Source organism: Pleurodeles waltl, chromosome 6 (genome assembly GCF_031143425.1).
Source record: "Pleurodeles waltl isolate 20211129_DDA chromosome 6, aPleWal1.hap1.20221129, whole genome shotgun sequence".
In the NCBI taxonomy this organism is placed as follows: domain Eukaryota; kingdom Metazoa; phylum Chordata; class Amphibia; order Caudata; family Salamandridae; genus Pleurodeles; species Pleurodeles waltl.
In genome coordinates, this window is record NC_090445.1 from 1,097,352,575 (window position 1) to 1,097,374,714 (window position 22,140).

The 22,140-nt window shown below is 41.8% G+C and overlaps 1 protein-coding gene across 2 annotated transcripts in view; it reads right to left on the minus strand.

Annotated features, from left to right (window-relative positions):
* Positions 1-6,578: 6,578 nt before the first annotated feature.
* The window catches only part of RASGEF1A (RasGEF domain family member 1A), a 144,650-nt gene continuing 129,088 nt past the window's right edge, over positions 6,579-22,140 (minus strand). For both annotated transcript variants that reach the window (XM_069240201.1, XM_069240200.1), the window contains exons 8-13: positions 21,337-21,439; positions 19,452-19,531; positions 14,974-15,165; positions 14,402-14,525; positions 12,692-12,764; positions 6,579-10,516 (exon numbers count right to left, since the gene is read on the minus strand). In XM_069240201.1, coding sequence (XP_069096302.1) covers positions 10,492-10,516; positions 12,692-12,764; positions 14,402-14,525; positions 14,974-15,165; positions 19,452-19,531; positions 21,337-21,439 — 597 coding nt within the window. In that variant the 3' untranslated portion in view covers positions 6,579-10,491. The remainder of the gene's footprint in view (positions 10,517-12,691; positions 12,765-14,401; positions 14,526-14,973; positions 15,166-19,451; positions 19,532-21,336; positions 21,440-22,140) is intronic.

Genomic DNA, 22,140 nt, shown 5'->3' on the forward strand with positions numbered 1-22,140 from the left:
CGGGTGCAGTTGCACCCGTCGCGTATTTCACTGTCTGCGCAGCAGACAGTGAAATACATGTAGGGGCCCTCTTACGGGGGCCCCTGCAATGCCCATGCCAGTGGCATGGGCACTGCAGGGGCCCCCAGGGGCCCTGCGACCCCCCCTACCGCCATCCGGATCTCGGCGGTCCGACCGCCGGGATCTGGATGGCGGTAGGGGGGGTCGGAATCCCCGCGGCGGTGCAGCAAGCTGCGCCGCCGCGGAGGATTCAATGGGGCCGCGGTACACTGGCGGGACCCCGCCAGTGGTGCCGGTCCGACCGCGGCTTTACCGCCGCGGTCGGAATCCCCATTGGAGCACCGCCGGCCTGTCGGCGGTGCTCCCGCGGTCCTCCGCCCTGGCGGTCAAAGACCGCCAGGGTCAGAATGACCACCATTGTCTCGGAGTTAAGCCTGCCTGCTCGTGCCAAGCTACCAAGGGGGTGAGCGGGAGTTAACTGAGTGAACTAGAGTGAGGGTCCTTGCTTGGACCAGGGGCAACCTGACTGCCAACCAAAGACCCCATTTCTAACACCACATTACTGATGACCTTCCTTAGATGTGCAAGTGAAAGCGATCATGGATGGTTGTGCCAAACGTCACCTTTCAAACAAACATTGGAAAACTATTGAGACTCTGCTTCATATGGTACCTTTTCCTGACAGTCCTTGAGAAAAAGTCGATTGGATTTTTCAGGACCATATGAGGCATAGTTTGGAGACAAGAGGTATTTAATTTCACTCATTGATTACCATACAAAATGGATTTACCATGTCATTGTGATGCCCTAGCATCGAAAATGCTGTAAAATTCTTAGAATGCATGTTTACGTTGGAAAGTTCCTCGAAGATTGTAGTTATTGACAATGGCACACATTTTGTTTCACACTGCATGCACACATTTTTAGAAGTCCTTGATGTACAAAACTGTAAGTGGTTCTTTACTCACCTTTGTCTAATGGATTAGTGGAGAGAGTCAACAGGTTGGTAAAAGAAAGATGTAATAATTAGGGCTTTGTGAAAACAAAAGTGTGGAGTCATAACACTACACCTCATTCCACTACTGGAATAGCTCCCTTCACTCTGCTTGGTGGGAAGAAAACACACACAAATCTATTTCTAAATTGGTTGCAAAGTAAGGGCATGTATGAAGAAAAGGTAGCAGGAAAAGACAATGAGGGGAAATCTTGTGTTTCACAGAAGCAAAATACAGCGAAACAGTAAGTTAATGCAGAGAATAATTTTGAGAATACAGATTCACAAGTTTGTGAGTAGGTTCTGATAAAGAATTCCAAGAGGGTACAGAAAGTTGTATCAACATTTTCATCACTAATTCAATAAGGAAAGTGAACAAGGGTTCAGTTCTTCTAGATAAAAGAGGTTGGTAGAACAAGAGAAACCTTGTCTGTGTTTCAAGACAATCAGAGCTGATAGGGAATTGAAAAGATAACAACACAGGAAATTGTGACATTAGCTAATTGGTTGTGGCTAGTCAGTGAAGCAAGATTGAGTTCAGAGGTGATGCAAACATCTACTAAGTCTTCAAAATTTGACTGCCAAGATGTTAACAATAGCACGCCCAATACAGAGTTTGGGAATTTTACAACCTTCACAGGAGGCAAAAATGATGTGGTAGAGGAACCAGTGAAGAGAAATTGTGAAAGTCATCAAAGGAAGACACCAAGCAAATCCAATGACTATGTATTATTTAAAGTATTATTGAATTCTTTCGCATATGCATTGTGTGTTTTAGACAAAGGCAATGTGTAATTTTATGTCTTTGCTATTCATTTATGTCTTTGCTAATTATCATTTCATACAGTTATTTTGAGTTGTGAATGTATTTTTGTTTTTGGAAAAGGGAAGGTTTTGCAGTATATTAATTATGTAATACATTGTAGTACACAACAACCACCTATTGCCCCCGGCAGCGCTGTCAGTACACCTCACCTACTAACCATTGCACTCTTCCTACAATTTTAACAATTCAGCCTATTCCAGACTAAGCAAAGCTGTAAGGATCGCATGGGTGGCATGTATTATTCATTTTTAATGTATATTGATTTACTAAACATTTTTGTTGTGCTGCTTTCAAAATTAGATAGACAGCTCCACCATGTGGTAGACTGCCGTTAGTGTAGGCATTGTGCATTAACTGCTGATGCGGAGTACAGGAATCTAGCGGCTCAAATTAAGCACTGTGTACCATTCCTTCTTGATTCATCTCCTATGCATTTTTTTCCATATACTTATGGTTACCTAGTTTCTTCAACATAGACTGGGAATTTTTATTTTTTCTTACAGGTCCTTTCAAGGACCCGGAAGAAAATGAGGCAGACAAAGTGCAGGCCATCAAGGGCACTAGCGTTGCTAATCCCCTGCAGCAACAGCCACCAGCCACCAGCCACTTTAGCTTGCCATTAGTTGTGCTCAACTATCTTGGTGGGAGGAATAATCCAGCATTTTCACCCGGGGTGGCATTCAATCACTTCCACAGATGGGTTCTCCGAATTGCTCAGCATGACTATACTCTCCCCTCCATTTCTGCCCTACCATATCTTCTCCCAACATCACAGCAAATCTCAGAAGTAAAGCTGTCCATTCTGTTGAACAGGTGCAAGATTTGCTCTCCAAAAAAACGATTGAGTGGGCTCTGGACTCTGAAATAGGAGAGGGTTTCCAAGCTCACTATCTCCTTGTATCTAAGAAGAATGGGTTCCTCAGCCCTTTTCAGATCTTCATTCTTTAGGCTGCACTGTCTATTCTCCAGTTTCAAGTTAGGGTGACTTATGTGAACACGCTATTTTCTAAAGAAAATAGGGGCTGATTTACTAACTTTTCATGCAACACAGCAAGGCAACGTCCTGCATGGAGTTACGTGAAAGGAAGAGAGCAAAAATGTGCCATATCTACTAATATAGGATGCACTTCTGATCTCTCACAGCACTAGTGGACTTCAGGCAGCCTAGCACCTATGTAGACACCCTTGCACAACGGTGCAAGGGTGCCTGTGTTACAGGAAGGATTGATTTTGTGCAGGAAAGGATGCTTTGTGCACAAACAATCTTAACCAGCATTTTCCTCTTTCTGTGTGTGCTGCAGACCGTAGCATAGGTGGAAAGAGGAAGTAACAAGGTGATGTTTCTGCTCTTTACGCCTCTCTCTGGTAGGCACCCCATTTTGGAGCAAACCAAGGTTCATTATCTTTAGTAAAACTTGGATTGAATCAAAATACATAGCTGGATGTATGGAACATCCATACTCCACCCATGTAACGCCAACCTGATGCAGGGTAATGTAAGGCACTGAGTTATTGTGCGGTAGAAAAGTGATACAAAGCCACACAAATCTCAATTTGCCTTGCTTCAGCACTTACATTTGCTTGTGTCAACTTGTGTGATGCACGGTCAATGCAAGTGCTTGGTAAATCTGGCCTGTATTTTCCAGTGGCTGGTCAAGCTCCAGATCGATCTTTCAGCTCCATTTTAAAGCACATATTTTACAAAGTGCTTGTATTTCAAATGCTTTTGAAGTGTCATATCACAATCATATTAAAAAACAGAAACAACCTATATTGGATTTGGCTAGAATAGAACCCTTCACCCACTCAAAAAAAACAGAAGCCCACTCTACGCCTGTTTCGTTGACCGTAGCAATGCGTTTCATGGAATTGATTGAAACAACCATGGGCCAAGCCTACTGACTGAGGAACTCCAAAACAACTTCTGGGAGCCATTATAGCACTGTATACAAACGTTTGGGTTCAGATTAAGATAACTCAAACCCAGGGCACTTCAAAAACCCATACAAAGATTTAAAACAGGGATGTGTAATTGAACTTATCTTGTTTAACCTGCATACAGCGGGCTTAGGCTCGGTTTTCCACCAAATCTAGGCTACACAAAAGTACCCATTATTATACAGTATGTGGACGACTTAGTGATATTGGACCATACCCGCCCTGGCATGAAGAGGGCACTGGATATACTACACACCTACAAACACCAACACTGCTCGTGAATGCCACAAAAACCAAAGTTTTGATTTTTGGGCAAAGAACCAAAAAACATCAGTTGGGATGGCCCTAGGCCCTTCAAATATAACTGTGACCTGCAAATACAATTACTTTGGCATCTGGCTGGACGACACAGGTAAACCCTTTTTTCATGTAAAGGCCCTTGAAAACAACCATAACATTGTTTGGCCTAACTAAAATTTACCACATGTTACAGAGCCCCTCAGCCGAGGAGATATGAATATTTATACAGGCAAAATTGCTGCTCACTATGAGCTGCAGGCCCCTTGCGTTTCTAGCATGCTCACAGAGACATTAGAACTTTGGCCACACAGCTACATACGGAAACATATCCGTGCTCCCTAAAACATCAAGACACACATTGATGCGACTTGAGTTCAGGCTGGTGAATATGGACATTGAGTGCAAAAAAGATTTAATTAAAAACAATCATCAAGAGGCCAGAGCAGACACTGATTCCATGAAAGGAGCCCCGAGTGTGATATTGCAGGATAAGAACGAGTGGCCAAGGTATTTTAGTAGTACAATAACCCCATGGAATTTGGCCACAGAATGTCTGACTGATCTAGTCATAACGTTGCAACCCTAAAAGAGGGCTTTAAAGAAAGAGAGCAAGCTTGTATCAAAGGAACAGGACATAAGCAAAATCATACCTATCCTTGGTTCTAAGGGCCTTGCCAAAGCCCATGAAGACACCCTGTGTCAACTATACCGAAGAGCAGAACATCTTGCTGACCAGGCTCCTGACACTACCCATATGGGACGATAGGACTCACTAGAAAATAGAGCCACAAGGGCAAAGGCAGTTCAGGTTGTGCCCATATAACTCAGAATCAGTAGAGCACTTCGGCCCATATTTATATTTTTGTATAAATATTGTAAAATACAGTTGTATTTTGGAAGTTTGCGCCGATTTTGCGTCAAAAACGACGCAAATGCGGTGCTAAAAAAGTATAAATATGGGCCATAGTATGCTGCTGTCCAACATTGCTTCTTGAAAGACAAATCTACATAAGGCCATTTTTCTTGCAGCACGGCATAAGACCATGCAAAGAGGACGTTTTGTACATGTTTTCATCCAGTGTCCCAATGAAGCAAGCACAAATTGACAAGTTCTTCCCTCTAGCTGGAAGGCTACTGAGGGACAATAACTTACCCCGGGGTACAATCCACCAGGCGGGGATTGTGTGCACCAGGCCCGAACACAAATAATGAACTGGAGGTCCAGGGTTTGGGCAGCTTGTCTATGGATAAGCTCGATGGCTGCCTTCAGAGGTTTATTGACCCTTTTATGATAGCAGTAATTTTTCTTGCTGCCCTCGTACATCTGATCTAGCTTTGTTGTACGATACTTCGAGCTGTGAAATTTATGTTATGCCGTAATTTTCCCCAAAAGTTTTAGATTACTTGCATTTAACTTTGCCAGGACATAGCTTCAGCTAATTTTCATTGCCCATCCCGCTTTGATCAAGCTCTCCATTTCCCCACTGAAATATCTGTGTGACCTGTGGCTCGGCACGCTGCCCGTTGTGAACCTACCACCCATCCACAGGCTGTTTGTCTGTCACATAGGCAAGGAGTCCTTGCATCAACCATACTGGATGTAAGCAGAGGACGTACGTCTTACATCTTGGTATGCTTTTTGACTTCAGCTGAATGAATTTATAACGGGGTATTTTACTTGATGTTTGTACGCACTAGGATTTAATTTCAATCACTTTCTATTGTCCATCCTCCTCTGACTCTGCTTCCAATCTCCATTTTGGAACATTTGTACGGACCTGGTGCACATCATGCTGCACTTTGGGGATCACCTGCACTTTGCAACGTTGTATTCTTGTTGTTTTGAATTTATCGACCAACGCTCCTTCCATAGGCTGATTGTTTGATATATAGTCAACGAGATCTTGCATTAACACCACTGGACGTCTGTTAGAAGATGTATGTTTTACGTTTTAATATGTACCTTGATGGTAGCCAATTGTTCTTAGATTATGGATTTTCTTCTTTTTTAGCTATCTGATGCCTGTGATGCATTCAAGTAACAAGATGGGATTGTAAAGATTGTAATCATGCAAAAAAAAATTATTACTTCAACCACCACATTTAATTGTCCACTTTGTATGCATGCTTAAATATACATTTCCCTGCAACAGTTTCACTCATGGGGAATGGGCAAGTTGAGTGTTACTTGCCGATAATTTGCAGGTTTCAGACTTCCTCTGTAATTTGAAATGGTCAGCAACCCTGCCTTCTTCTGCAACAAGGAACACATTCTCTCTATGTGAAAAGTAATATTTTGTATTTTAGTTTGTGGTTCTTGTAGCCATTTAATTGTATTCATGAAAAAAACTATAAACATATTCTAAACAATTGTGATGGTTCACACAGGCGAATTTGGTAAATCAAATTCACCATTTTCCAAAGGGTTTTTGAACTTTGCTGGAGACAGAGAAACGACCTCTCATTGCTAAGGCTTGGCTTTCGTGCATGCTCGGATGAAACAAGTAGCAGACGCTGGTCTTCAACTAATTAAATATTTTATTAATGCAAGCACATCCAGTCAAAACACAGAAAAATCAGCTTTATGGTACGGCTAATAGTTAACAGTTCACTGCAGAACAACAAAAGAATGAAGATTTGCAAAATGTGCGAGAAACACAAAGATTGATACTGGAATGCAAACTGCTTTCGCTTCAAGTAACATACGGAGAGTGTGGGTGACTTGCTGCACAGTCAGATTTGAAAGCTTTCAGCTGAACACATTGCACAGTGTTCTAAAAGTACATTTCAAATATATAATTTCTACCATTATAAGCTTTGCTTTTTAAAAAAAAAAAAAAAACATGTCAAGTATACACACACAAAGCTGATATACAATCCCTTTTTGTAGTGTCCCCAGGTGTCCAATATCTAGCATGAACACTTAGAGATGAAAGTGCAAAAAAACACTGTAATAATACAGTAGGCATATTTGTAAGCTCGACGATTCTCTGGCGCAGGAACATTTTAGCAGCAGTGTTCGAATCAGAGCCAGCCTGTGTTCTGAACGGTTGCCATTGGCAACTGCCTTTCCCTTCCTCTTTCTCTTATATTTACATCAGGGCAGAGCAGCATCTATGTATAAGCATCCTTTTGTTACCATGGAAACCGATTACCAAAAAATCCAAAACCAACCCCTTTTTATCTATTTGCAGTGAAATAACAGAAACGGGAGAAGTATTCTAGGACAAAAGACTTTTGAAAGGTCAAGCACTGGTGAAATTATGGAGCGGCATTTTCAGTTTCGTCCTAGGCTATATACCTCTCACACTCTAGGCTCTCACCCAGAAGTAAGTACGTTTTGAGGGATATACATTTAAGTCAATGAAGTTGATCTATTTTTTTGGGAGGTGGGTAGTCTTAGAGGAAAGTGAGGTTACGTTTGTCCATAAAACAACTCCACTTGCCTATGCCTACTTTTTGATTTGGGGGTAATGTACTTGTACATTTTTACGGCACCCAACAGAAGTCGGTTTGCTTATCAGATACTCCTTCTGAAATGTCCTGGCACAGCATGCTCACATACATATGGTTGTAGAAAACAGACCATATTTTATTAAATAAATTACACTCTACGGTTTGTGGTGCACAGTTATTAAAGTCTCGGGTTAGGACCGCCGAACTTCACTCTTCTCAGCATTTGAGGTCTAATGTTGATGTTCTATAGAACATGCCAAGTTCTGTACATTTGCAAGTTCTTATTTTAGGTTCCTGAAGTGGATACAAGGATAATTCTAAAGCTGAGGCATCATTGAATCCACCTTTTGATAATTAAGGCAGCACTGTGACTGCAAAGACTTAAATTGGTAAATCTTGCCTCCTGTGTTCCAGTGTGTGAAATGCGAGCTGGGCTGGACTATGGCAATTTAGGATTTCCTGACAGGACGACCCTTCTGAAAGGTCTGCAGGCTGAGGCAGAGCCACCAATACCCCAATCAACCTGCCTTTTAAGTGAACCTCCCTCAGCACGCGGAGGCTTTGAGAGATGTCAACCAGTTGGAAAACCTTCGTCCACCTCTGGTGGCAAGCACTCTACCTAGTGAGCACAGCATGTGCCGATATTATGCCTACACTGAGCACTGCCCAATGGCTCCACTAAATTGTTCTGGTTGTCACACTGAAAACAGAGCCTGGAACTTTAGAGACCATACTTTTGCACTTTTTTTTTCATTTACATTTTAATGAAAGTGCTAATTCTCAACCAACTTTAGGAATCTTTATAAACAGCAGGAGAAATTACATAATTTCCCATCAGGCCAGTTTAGTGCTTTCTTGCGATACTATATGCACTGTTGTGTAACTATGGATCAATGAGCTAGATTGTCCAGCCTATTGTCTCGCAGAAGTTTGTGTCACAAGTTAGAGTAACTTTAGATACATGAATTTACATCCCACAAAATTTCTGAAAGTGGATATTTTTTGGAGTTCTGACCTCAATTAAATGCAACGCTCTAGAATAAGAGTAGAGAGGAGGAGCCTAGAGTGATATTTAATATAATGCCCAAGAGGAGGGGGTGCCGGGTTCAGAAAGTGGTCCTCTTCCACTTCTTCTGGTCTTCTAGCCATAATTATGGTCTTGTTTGTAACCCAGCTTTACGGCGCCTACAGTTGTTGACTAAACAGAAGAATTTCATGTTTGTACATGAGCGATTTCAGTAACAGCAGAAGAAATCAGTGGGACAAGGGTGCTGCAAGAGTGACTCGTGATCTCAGTGCCCTAGCCTCTAGTCTAGCAATACGATGAGGATATACTGGTTTGGTCCTTCAGATGGATATTATCGCACTTAGTGATAAGGCTCTGGACACAGAGTGCACTGGCCAGAATGGCAGGGCACAGAAAACAGATTTGTTTACTCTAGGCACTGCTCACCCTTCAAGTCTAGAGTGGTATATCCAGGCACCTCCCCCTTTGTTGAAATAGGGACCAGAGGGGGTCTGGAACACCACAATTAACAGGTCAGAGTGGCACATGTCCAAAGTCATTATGAAGCCTCCACTCACAAGCCAAGAAATAAGGACAATAAATGTGCCTCTCTGCTAGGTTATGTGGGCTGCAGTGTCCAAAATGTATTCCTAATGTTCTGTGCAGTAGCCAGGACAACCTTGGCGACATCTTCCATACCGGCATTCCCAACACCACTTCATCAAGAATTCTATACGAGTTGACAACTTTACACAGTATAGATTTCTCAAAAGAAAAGGCAAATCCAAAAATACGTCAAAATAATATACACCAGTCAGAAAACGATTTTGATATACAGTTCCACAAGTACTGACAAAAAAAGTGTGCTCGAAGTCACACAGTAATTTCTGCATGTATGAAACAAAAAAGATTTCAGAAAGAAATGACTGTGTAACAGATCCCCTTTCCACCAATGTCCCACAACTCAAATGTGTTTCTTTCGAGAACCCCCAGCTTTTAAATTCGTAAAAAGATTTTGGCAGAGCATCCTATCTAGATATGAAGTGAATCTACTCTGATTTAAGGAGGGGAGATTCGGTAAACACCATCCGTCCCTCATCCACCCTTTTTTTTTTGGTAAGTCTCTATTTTTCACACTGATGCCAGCCTCAACAAGAAACTTATATATCATAAATCCTATTTAAGCTTTGTCGGAGCCCTCTAGCAAGCATTTGCGCTCCAGGGCAGAAGTGACAGGAGATCATTTCAGGGTGAAGAAAAGATACATGGTAAACTGTAGGGGCTACCTGTTCAGCAGACCACCCCTCCCCAGGCAAGCCAAAGTTGGCATTCAAATTGTAGATTTCACTTTGCTTAAAAATTGGAGACAAATCTGCTTCTCTGAAACCATCATCTCCACAGGCAGGGAAGATCCTCTCCAATTGTTTCTGACATGACGTATCAATACAGCCCAACTAATGTGGTTGATGTTCCCCTATAAGTCTTAGAAGGGGCTGATCACATTAGTTGTTTGGATGGATGGGTGTCCTCTTCTCCGAGTGGGCGGCTCTTAGCTGGTCTGGTCCTCTGAATTCTTCACTTAAATGAACGTTCAACAAAATCTGAAGCGATCTTGCAGAAATCGCAGTCCAAAGTTAGCTTTGGCCACAGTCTTCGGCTTTCACAACAGTACGCCAAAAGCTTCTTGCCCATGATGCCTTCCTTCGGTCACAAAATGGGCCCTGCCCTTTAGTATAACAAAAAACAAACACAAATTAAGACTTTCTCTTCTTCTTTCTAGTCTTAAGTGCCAAAAATCTGACGCATGAAATATATATCTTTATATATATCTATAGCATTTTGTTCTTTTTTCTCCATCATAAAAAGTTATTTACAAAACCCTCCTCAACCAGTGAGGCTGGGCTCATTTTAAAGTTTATCTTCTGGGAGGAAAAATATTTCTTGCGTGTGCTTTCTTCCCTCATCGACGAGTCAGGCCCTATTCAGTAGGGTAGACCTGAAAACAGAAGGATAAAACAGAGTAAGATATGCTGCATACGCAACATTTTCGCTTTATAATTTTCACCTACACAAGATCAGCTTCACATCCTTTAAAAAAAACGCAGCTCGATGCCATTCTGTCAATGAGCATTAGATGGCACTGCTACAGTAGTTTATGCTTGAATCCTGTAAAACCCAGCCACACAACAGCATAGGTCACAATTATTTAATTTTACTTTGAACTTGTAAAAGTAAGAAAAACAAAACAAAAACAAACAAAAAAAAAAAAAATCACAGATTAGAGCTCTGAGTGTAGTTAAGAAAGCATCATTATCATGGGTACAACTGTCTATTTTTACGTACACCCCCTTTCGAAGAGGCTATTTTTAAACCCAGTGCATCACGTACATTTTGACAGAGAGCATCTGTTATCGAGCAGCGACAGAAAAAACAGAAGAGTTGGCGACCCACTTGCTATTCTATATAGACTAGTAGAGAACGTCGCTTTGGCAATAGTCATTCGATGCAAATGACGCACTCAAGAAATACAAGCATTGGCAAAACCAATAGGCCTGTTGTTGGCGTAAAGCATTTTTGGTTTTGTCAATAATTTTTTTTGCTATTTTGGCATACATTTTTATCGCTGGGGAACTGCCAGACCTTTACCAACAGAAAAAACAATGGTTCGGAAAAGCACGCACTGCCATTCTTGTTTCTAATTTTCTAGCACTCAAGGGAACTATCTTATGTTGGGATGTTCTCATTGTGAAAGAGCAGCATGCCATCTCTCTGAGGGGAGTTAGCCAGTGGCAGAAGTGAGCCGACTCTGCCTCATGCCCTATGCAATAGTGGGTGGAAGAAAAATGTGAATGATGCAAGAGACTAATGCAGTGGTTCCCAACACTTTGAATTCTGTGGACCCCCACTTTATCAATACTGGACCCCAGGGACACCCACTGAATCTTTACTAAAAGCTGGGGAGCTAATCTGTTAAAGTTATTACATTTTCTAAGCAGTCGCAGACCGCCCTGAGGAAGCTTCGCAGACCCCCAGGGGTACCACAGGTTGAGAACCACTGGTCTAATGGATGAAGACAGCTGGATGTAAGCCATATACAGTAAGTTTATTACACATTTTTACTTTATTACAATTAAAAGATCTTGGCTAACACTAGACCCGAAGACACCCTGGGCCTGATTACAACATTGGCAGAGGGGGTTAATCTGTCCCAAATGTGACGGATATCCCGCCCACCGTATTACGATTCTATTATATCCTATGTAACTCATAATACGGTGGGCGGGATATCCGTCACATTTGCGACGGATTAACCCCCTCTGCCAAAGTTGTAATCAGGCCCTCTGTCTGTACATTTGTGTTGGGCATGGAAACTATTTAGCACCTTTTCGGCAGTGCTCTTCCGTACAGGAGTAGAACATCCATAGACTTCTCATCACACCCATGATTTTTTAATTGGGAACATATTTTGTAATGAAATGTACACTTGGGCTTAAACTTAGCGGTTCGAGCGGTATGTGTTGGAATGTTTTGGATGTTTGGAACAGGTTAACTGCAAGTATCGCAAAAATGGCTTGAAAATATTTAACTTTAACCCCTGACCCCACCTAAAAAGTCCTTCATTGCATCTCAAATACCCCCTTACGTTTAAAAACAATAACTTTGTGAAGTCAGAATATATACTGCACTAAAGGCCATATATTTGTTTGTTTTATAACACAAGAAAAATCACTGGGATAATTACCACATACATGCTATTTTTCCAATTCCTATTTTTTCAGGTGTCTAATGGCTCATCAACAAACAATGTCTGCATGACAATAAGGTGAACTTTGTCAACAAAAAAAAAAAGTATATACAGTTGAAAAACGGCCCATTGTGAGGTGGAATGCAAGTCGGTTAAAAATTAGAAAAAGTTATACATTTTATGTATATATATATATATATATATATATATATATATACACACACACACACACACAGATAGATGAGAAAGGGTTTATTTTTTGAAAAACAACACAAGCAAGAGGCACGAATGAAATGGCACTACCACAACCGATCAGCTTTTTCGTTTGTTCAGAACGAATGTAAAAACCCAGAAGATGTCATAAGTCTAAAAGCAAGAGGCCTAACTAAAACCTTACACTTAGTTTCATGGCTCGGGCATAAATACCTGAGTGTCTTCCAGCTGTCCTTCTCCATGTGATTCTCAGGGCCTTCACTCTCAAAGGAAGCCAGGTACAGGGCTAAGGAATTAGAGAAAGGACATTAGAACTGAAAGTCCCTAAATTCTTCCACTGTACAAGTTTTACATTTGCTCTTAAGTCGCCTCATTTCCTTGATAAAAGGAAATACTTCCACCGTGAAACCCCCGCCACCAACCGCCGTGCGCAAAATCTAACAGATGATAGGGAATTATAAAACAATGTCAATGAGAAAAGGGGAGTCAAGACAGCAAAATCTTCTTCTTCTGTGAGGTTCTGATGACACCCCATCAGGATCAATATGTACAAACAGTAAGGAAAGCCATTGAAAAGCTATCTCCATTCTGATAAAAAAAAAATGGGGGCATTGTAATAATCAATTTACTAAGACCAATTTTTCGTTTTACAGAGTCGAACTGGGAAAAAGCAAGGATTTTTTTTTTTTTTTACATTTTCCTATATGTCGGAGGGACAATTTGCTTTGGTGGTAGTTCCGAAACTAGCTGGTATAAATCATGTTGATGTTCGGTTGTTTAAGCCATCTATACCTTAGAATGAATAAACTATGACAAATCACAAACCGAGAATGTGTGTATGAGAAGGAATCCTCCCTATAAGTTACTCTTCAAAAAGAAACAACTGGGGCAAAGAAAGGGGGTTCAATCACACTTTGGTGATTTCCTCAAAACTCTTTAACGGAGATTGGAAAAGTCTTCCTTCCATTATCTATGTTACAGTAACTAGTCGGGGCCAATCTACATTTCTTGGTTCTTGTCTATATCTAAAAGAAATGTGCATGGTAACGTATCACCGAGACTTCTGAAACTGCTCCAGATAAAGCTCACTTGAGTACTCATTGTCAACAATGACTTAATCACATCTCATGCCTTTTTACAGACCTTAGTACTCAGGACATCTTAGTAACTATTATAAATCTGACCATTAGGTGCACTTTGAGCAAAAACGAACACACATTCTAAAAACCTTTGGTTAGTTTTAACTTCCAGACACTAGCTAGCAGAAAACGCACATGTAACTCAAGAAGAGATTTCAAACTGAAGAATAAGGCTTGGTACTGGGACGTCTCTTATATCTATTGAATATGAGTGCACTGGACCAAGCTAATCTCATCTTTATAAAAATTGTATGCATTTACCCAGAGGACACCGGATCTTTTACACCAATAAAAAAATGGCTTTTCAAACCAGACTATGCACCGTCTAGGTAAACACTAGTAGTTGCTAGTTTCTAAAGGAATCTGAGCTCAGAGGTACACTGGCCTCTTCTCAAGTTCATTATTCCACTGCCACAGACAAGACTCCTTTGCATGCTCAAGATTTAACATATGTTGGACGACAACATTCTGTCACAAAAAAATTATTTGTCTATGCAAAGGATTACAACATGGCATAACAAAAAAAAATAAAGTGTCCACTTGTAAAGTAACACTGGGTTTTATTTACTCTAAAACTCTTTTTGTGGGGAAGAAGAGACTATATACTTATAACTGGAGGGTTCTTGTGTAGGATAGTAGGGTAAAGGGCTGTTTATATTTTATTTTATATAGGACCAATTTCTCAAGTCAGACATTCAGCACTGCTCCACCTTAAGGGTTTGACCACTGCCCAAGAGGAAGCAAGCAACACTGTCTTAGACCTCGATGTTGCTTTTGTGCCTACCTTCTTCGGAGTATATGGGCGCTGACAGCAGGTATGCCTGGATCTTCTTGTCTTTTTCAAATGGACACTCCACTTGCTTCCAGGTCAAAAAATCATGGATCTGTCTGGAAATTTCCCAAAATTTCTGTAGGGATGAGGGGAACAAGAGATATGATGTCAATAAAAACCTGGCAACAGTGTTATTTACTCCTCCACATAGCTAACTTCTCTAATGATTGGATTCAAAGTTCTGAACAATGCAATTTTTGACTAAGCGGGCAAAGACACAAATTTCAATGCAAGACGGAATGTATTCGGTTTGTCTGACGATGACCCACTACCTTCCTTCGTAGCCATTTTGGGGGGATTCCTAAAGAGGAGATATTGTTTTCTGTGATCTGAAACCTCATAAGGATGACGTGCCTTGGCCAACAGATAGAGACAAGATATCATCATCAAGGCCATCAAAACAAGAGCACTCACGAGCCTGCCTCGTTCTACCAGATTTACTGTGTGTGATGAGCTCATATACATTTTACATCACAAGAACACATAACAAGAGCATTCAAAAGTCACGTTCTCATTGATCTTACCTTGAAGTTGATCTGCTCACTGGGCAGGTGGTTGGAGTGTACTTTATGGAGGAAAAATATGTCCTTAATAAACAGGTTGAAGACAGGAATGACAATTTTCTCACGACTGCTGTTCGCAGATTGAGATCGCTGAGCTGCCCCTTGAAGAGCAGTGCGATAATTGCAGAAGTTGCTGGAAGGGTCCATGTGATGCTGTTGGGAAAGCAAGAAAATGTTGAAGATGGCGGCCAATATTACTAGATATTCAATGAGATGAAAAGGCATTACATGGATTATAGATTTGTTTCGGACTCAGTTAATTTCAAGTTGTTAATACTATTGTTTTGTATAGCTATGTCAGACAGCCTCTAGTGTGGATAACTGATTTCAAATTCAGAAATTCACTGGTGCAATGTAGCAACAGTTGTCAACAAAAGCAGCTACCCACTGTTGTTATTTTGTAAGTGAATTCCAGGCAGCTCTGACTGGGCCCATTAAGAGCCTGTCAAACCAGCACTGGAAACTAGGGAACACAGCTTCTGGAGGAGAGAACAAATAGTCATGGGCAGCCGCGGCTCATCCATGTGAGCTGAAGGGCCATGGCCCATCCATATGGGCTGGGGGCCACGGTCCCTTACCTTTTTCCAGAGAGGAAGACTGTCTGTCAGGCTGAGCAAATGTCAGCCTGACAGACACTCTTGTTCAGGTTAGGCAACCAGGAGCTACACATGCCTTAATTGGCAGGCTCCTGGGCTGCCTAAGCTGAACTTTGCCAGGACAAGAATTTCACTGCCCTGTGGATGTGACCTCCTCAGCCTGGCAAAAGGGCCTCAAGGCCTTCCCCCTCATGATGAGGGGCAGCGTCACTAATTGCCTTGGACCTGGGTGACTCAGTTTTAAGCACTCAAGTGCCGAGGGTCAAGTGTCAACCAGTGGCCCCCAGTCACAGAGTGGGGTGAGGTCAGCAACTCTCACTGACCTCCATTCCAGTTTGTCACAAGTGGGGAACTTGCGCCTTCCCTAGGGTCAGTTAATGAGGGAAGGCAGCAGCCCCAACTCTCCTGGGACCTTTAAGGTTTCCTCTCAAGGAACTGCAGTACAGGTTAGTTTTATGTCGTAGAATGTCTGGTGTGTCCATGTATGTATAAATATATGAATTTCTTGTGAGTGTTGTGAATGGGTGTGGTTGTGCATTTGTGAATGCATGGCTGTGAGTGTATATGTGTGTATGTATAAATTATATAACCACACATACACACACTTACAATTTTTTGTAAAAAAAAAAATTTAAACATTTTTGACACTCCACAGACGCCATGTAATGTATTTATGTCCTTCTCATTACTTTTCTGCCCCTGCGTAGTGGTTAACCCCGGATACAGATCATTTTGGATACAAAGTTGTTTACAGGGATGTTTTTTACCTTGCGGTTCTGAGTGACAATAGGCATCTTGAGCTTTGCTCTCGTTCACTTGATGGCACTCAGAACCCTTGGTGTAAAAGACGTCCCTATAATTCACTGCTACTCATATAGAAATCTATAAGTGTGCACTTTGTCAAAAGAATCTTAGATTTTTTTTCAATCAATGTATTTGTTTCCGCTAACAACATTTAAAAAAAAAAAAAAAAAAAATGTTGTGGCACATTTCAGTTAACATCGGATTTTTTCATTACTTTGTTGAACTATAAAGAACAATATATTTTACATCCTGTCGGATAAGGCTACCAGCGAGATTATTTGCAACTTTAGTAAAAAGGTACTTAAGCGTTTATTTTGAGAAGTCCTGGTGGTGCTAAACTGGTTTTACAGAGCTAATTTCAAGAACTAACGAGTCTTAGCGTGTCTACTGAACGATTATGTTGCATGTTTTTTCCTAAACAGCCTCATTATTTTTCTTCCATGTTCGTCCAAAGGACGTTTTGAATTTTGAACATTAATTATACAATTCGGTATCGTGTCTTTCGCCTAGTAGGGCTTTAATTCATCCAGCAAGTACACTATTGACCATTTGTTATAGGGTGTAGTACCAAGCAGCGAACGCCAGATGGAGTAATTTACAAATGGTTGTCACGCTGACAAGCCAAAACACCTGTTTCGCTTGAAAAAGGAAATGTGGGTGGAACAGCTGTCACCGAGATGTGGACGTGGTCGTGCAGGCTGCATGGTTTCTTCCAGACTGCTTGAAATAGTCTGGTTAAAGCACCATCGACAGTGGCTACAAATTCTACATCAACCCCGCACTCGTACAGACCGGACTGCTGGCTTGCACTCAGAAGCTCAACTGCTGGAGACACCAGCTGTGAGGAGCACTTAATGCTGGAATTAGAACAAATCTTGTCTCAGCCTTTCATCCTCCCAAGGAAGAGCATGAGGCACACAGCACTGACATGAGATGCAAAACAGATATGTGACCGGGAAGCACGTTGAATGCTTGCAATGTGACTTTGGGGCGTCTCTGCTACTTGAAATAATGTGTGAGGGAATTTGTGCTTCATTTCATGGCAATCTGTGCAAGGAACCAGAATGTGTGTGCCACCATTAATGTTATGTATCACTGAAGTTACAGGAATTATGAAAGATCCAACTTTCACACTAAGAACAAGTGTTGCAAATGTGCCACTTTTATTCAGCAGGAGAGTGGTAAGGATGTGTTTTGCAGCCGTTGGGGCATTTTGCAGCACTGGTATGGTAGTGCACTGTCCATTTACATACAGCACATTTTCTGTTGAAATGCCCAGGAAATTTGCATAGACTTGCAGTTTTACTGATAAAACTATATAACACACTAACAGCAGTGTGTGGAAATCAGGTTTCAGAGAAAATGTATCTTTTACACCTCACTCATTGAAGTGTCTAGATTTGTTCTGCTCCTATTAAAATCTTCGTTTCCATAAAACTTCAGAATTGCCAAAAATGTGCTTCATTTGTGCTTTCCTAATTACGGATACATTTTGAAGCCTCCGTGGTTTATTTAAATATTGTTGTGTGTTAGCAAACTTTGACATCCTACAGCCTTTTCCTTAGCTCCCTGTAGTCCAGCATGGTTGTCACCTAGGTCAACTTGACAAAATCCTTTTAGGTTGCAGTTAGAGAAAGAAAAGTAAACACCAGTTTGCTTGTTAAAAGAATAAGAAGCAATTTGTCAGAAAGACACACCCTGACATCTGACCTTCGTCTCCGAACCCACAGCAAATGGGACAATAAAACACACATTTTAGTTAAAGTATCTTAATTTGTTTTGATCCTATTAATAACGTTGTTTCCATCGCACTTCAGAATTATAAAAAAAATATATACTTCATATCTGCTTTCATACCTGCTGAATGTGTACAGTTCCTTTAAAGGTATTTACATTTAGTTGTGCTTTACAAAAAATGACATCCTATAGCCTTTCATTTCAGACCCCCAGGACTCTATCAAAATTGTTGCTTAATTTACTTTACATTTCTTTCCCTGGCTGCAAAGTGAAAGAATCCGCATGTTTAAAAAAGGTAACAATTTGTCATAAGACATAGCCTGCCATATGATTCAGGTGTTTGAAGCACAAGAAACGCTACAAGTTAAATACAGAAAGTAGAGGCATTTTGTATTGCTAAGAATTTTGCTACCCTCAGAAAAATAAATGTTTTGTCACCCACGGTTGTTAAACACTAAGTAGAAGGAAATGCTAGGCTGTAGTATTCATATCCTGCCACTAGAGAGCTGCACCGTGCACTGTTGTCAGAGGTCTCTCTATCCCATACATTCAACAATAATGACCAGCCTGCAAGCGAAGCGAAGATGACGGAAAGGAGGGGGAGGGGTGTAAAAAAGGGAGGGGAGGTCCGATCCTTCGGAAATAGCTGGAAAACAGGATAAGGCCGAGTTGGGAAATGAAGAATGGGCAATAGCTAATTATATTACATATTAACTTGCTGAAGGATGTCACCAGTATTTTGCCATCTATTTTCCGCCATTACCATATTTCAATTAAAGTTTTATCGTGCCCAGGATTGCAAATTGATATAATCGGTGTTTTGCTGTCATGCACTTTTTAATCCTTTTGCTGACTGTCACAGTATAGTTTGCAATGTTCAATACCTCGAATAACAGGAAGAAAATCTCTGTTCTAGAGACGGCACTGGGATGTGACACATGTAGAACCATTTAAGGTTGTTAAATCACACTTGAAAACTTTCTCGTTTCAACCACATACACAGGAAGTTCAGGAACAGCGGTGCAAAGCAGTGGGTGTAAATGAGAGGAAGACCGCAACACCGAATCACCTCTTGAGCAGTTTGAGCTTCAGTGTGTAAGATCACACATGCAGTCAGGTGGGGAGAGGTTTGGTGTAGCTACGTTAAAAAATGGTATCAGAACCCGCTCTCCATGGATACTGTGCGATTTTGAGCGAGTCGCCATGTCTGGATGTCTATAAAGTCCGCTGAAGATTAGATGACTTTGGACACTTCGCTAAAAAAGTGCAATAAAAAAAAAAACTATACTGAATTTCACATACCTCCAGCACATCGAATTTTGCCGTTTTTACTTTAGACCATGTCTTTTTCAGTCGGGCCACTGGGCTCAGATTCATTCCAGCTGTATAAAAAACATAAGTGAAAAAGTAATGTTGAAGAGCAATTTCAGTGCATGTTCTCATCATATTAGCGAAGACATCAGCAGTGCTAAGAGCTAAGAGAGCTAATATTGTAAAACTTAGACCCTCAGGTCTATGTGCCAATTCATTAATAAACCAAACTCCTTTGACGGTCTGGTAACTATCTGCTTGTAGTCTTGTGGATTCACATGCTTTGCGATCTCCACCCTTCTAGTGTGGGGTGAAGACGTTCTGCAAACTACGTCCAAACTCGAAGGTGAAAAAAACAATCCAAGGTGGAGTCTTTCTCCTAGTTCATTGTGGGCTTCGGGGAGGTGTCACAAATCACTTCAAAACTCAAACCTCCACTTCAAACTAAAACTCTCTGCAACATCCGCACCGAACTCTAGAGGACACTAGATGGCAGCATGCCAAGCATATGGTGTGTAATAGCATACGCTGGAAACATGTAGTAGCACTTATGAATGGCCTGGGTTGAAAAAAAGTTCCCTTTCATTCCACAAACTGGCCAGCACGGAGTCCAGCTGGGGCAATCATCTGTGAAATGAGAATACACAACTTTCTTGCCCCGCGCCCACCCTTGAAATTCCGGTTTGTGTAGATGGGAATATTCTGAGATATATCAGAGCAGAGTGCAGAGGTTTTTATTTTGCCGTACAAGTCACATATGTCTGCACCTATTTATTTTTTTTTTTTAAAGAGTCGCTTGTTGACCAACTGTGAGGTATGCTACATAACAGTCCACATTTTGTTAAGAATTCAGGCCCATATTTATACCTGGTTTGCGCTGAATAAGCATTTTTTTTTTTGCTAGTTCAGCACAAACCGAACTCCATATTTATACTTTGGCGCTAGACACGTCTAGTGCCAAAGTAATGGAGTTTGTCGTTTTCCGGCACGGAATACCTACCTTGCGTCAATGAGATGCAAGGTAGGCATTCCCATCCAGAAAAGGACGATATGGCCTTTGTGCCATATTGATCCCCTGTGCTGAAATCCAGTATGGCGGGATGTGGGCCTTAAATAATAGCGCTAAGCTTGCTGAATTGCCTGGTTCTGGGAAGGCGTAAGGGGTCCTGTGGGCAGATTTCCATGGTCAGAGACCATGGAAATTGCCCACAGGTGCCCTTTCTTGTCCCCAGGGACACCCCCACCAGGAGGTCACCCACGGATGGGGGACCCATCTAAAGGTAAGTCGAGGTGAGTATTTTCTTTTTGTGGTCCAATGCCTCTCGGGGGCCCTGACGTGGGGCCCCCTGCACGGATGTGGCACCAATGGCCTTGCCCAGTGGACATTTGCCCCCTGGGCATGGCCTTTGGGGTGGTGGGCATGGCTCCTGTCTTTACTAAGACAGGAGCCATGTCCATGGGGCTTGTGTGCAAGAAAATGGCGCTACACTGCTTAGAGGCAATTTTTCTACCTCTAAACAGTGTAGCGCCATAATTTGGCGCACAAGCCCCGGTTCACCCTACGCCTCCCAGGCCCTGTTTGTGTCCTTTCAAAGGACGCTAACAGGGCCTTAGCGCCGGCTAGCGCCATTCCTTAAATATGGCGACCGACCGGCATCTAGGAATGGCGCTAAACTTTTTGCCGCAAACCTGCGCAGTTTTGCATCAAAAAGTATAAATCAGCCCCAAAGACTCTTGTTTAGTGGGACTGACATGCTGCAAAATTAAAGCAGCTCTCATTAAAATGGGCTAATCCTGCTGAATACTAATCAGGTGTGTGGCAAATCGTACCCAGAGTCACTCTGATTGGGTGGAAATGCTTCCTGCGTGTACTTACAGATAATAGCCATCATGGAGTTGAAGTTGCCGATGTTGAAGCATTCGCGAGCCACGTCGATGAAGAACTCCACGATCCGCGTTCGTTGCTTCTTCTTCACCACCTGCAGGTCGGAAAGAAGAGGCGCTCACAAACCAGAGACTTTAGACAAACGCTTCCACACAACCTGGCTGAGTCTAGTGGTTAAACTATGAGAAAATGGGGAGGGTCACTAAAAATTAAGACTAAAAAGAAAATCCAGGAGTTTTTAGGGGAGTGGTCTAGATGCTTCATTCCACAGTCACACTTCAGGTATCCGTCTACAATGAGACACCTTATCTTAGCCAAATCGATGTACCCCTTTACCAAACCTATCAAAATGGGGGACATAAAGCTGCCTTTAGTATCTGTTGAATAGCGTTCTGTAGTCCTTTGTCTATCTTTATGTCTCTATGTCATCATCTCAGTGTATTGCGTTCGTAGTGTTCTTGTTTTGTCCATTCCTTAATTCACTGTTGACCTAAAAGAAGTCTAGAAGCGGAGTTAGTTCCCACCAATGCTCCTGTGTGGAGGGTGGTTCTTCCCTAATTATATTCATGTCTATTTGTATCTTCGGAATAAATCTACTAAGGGACCCAATTTGAGTGCCAGAGAAAATAGGCAGGTAATCCCATCTTTTCCCCTCACCGGCACCTGAAAGTCGTGAAACAGCAGGCAGGAGTGACTCGGGGGTGCGGAGTTTATGTCCATTGTTAGGTTTTCGCGAATAACATGAGAATCTGTGTTTCTGCACCTATTGATGTGCCTGGTATTTCGCACAAATAC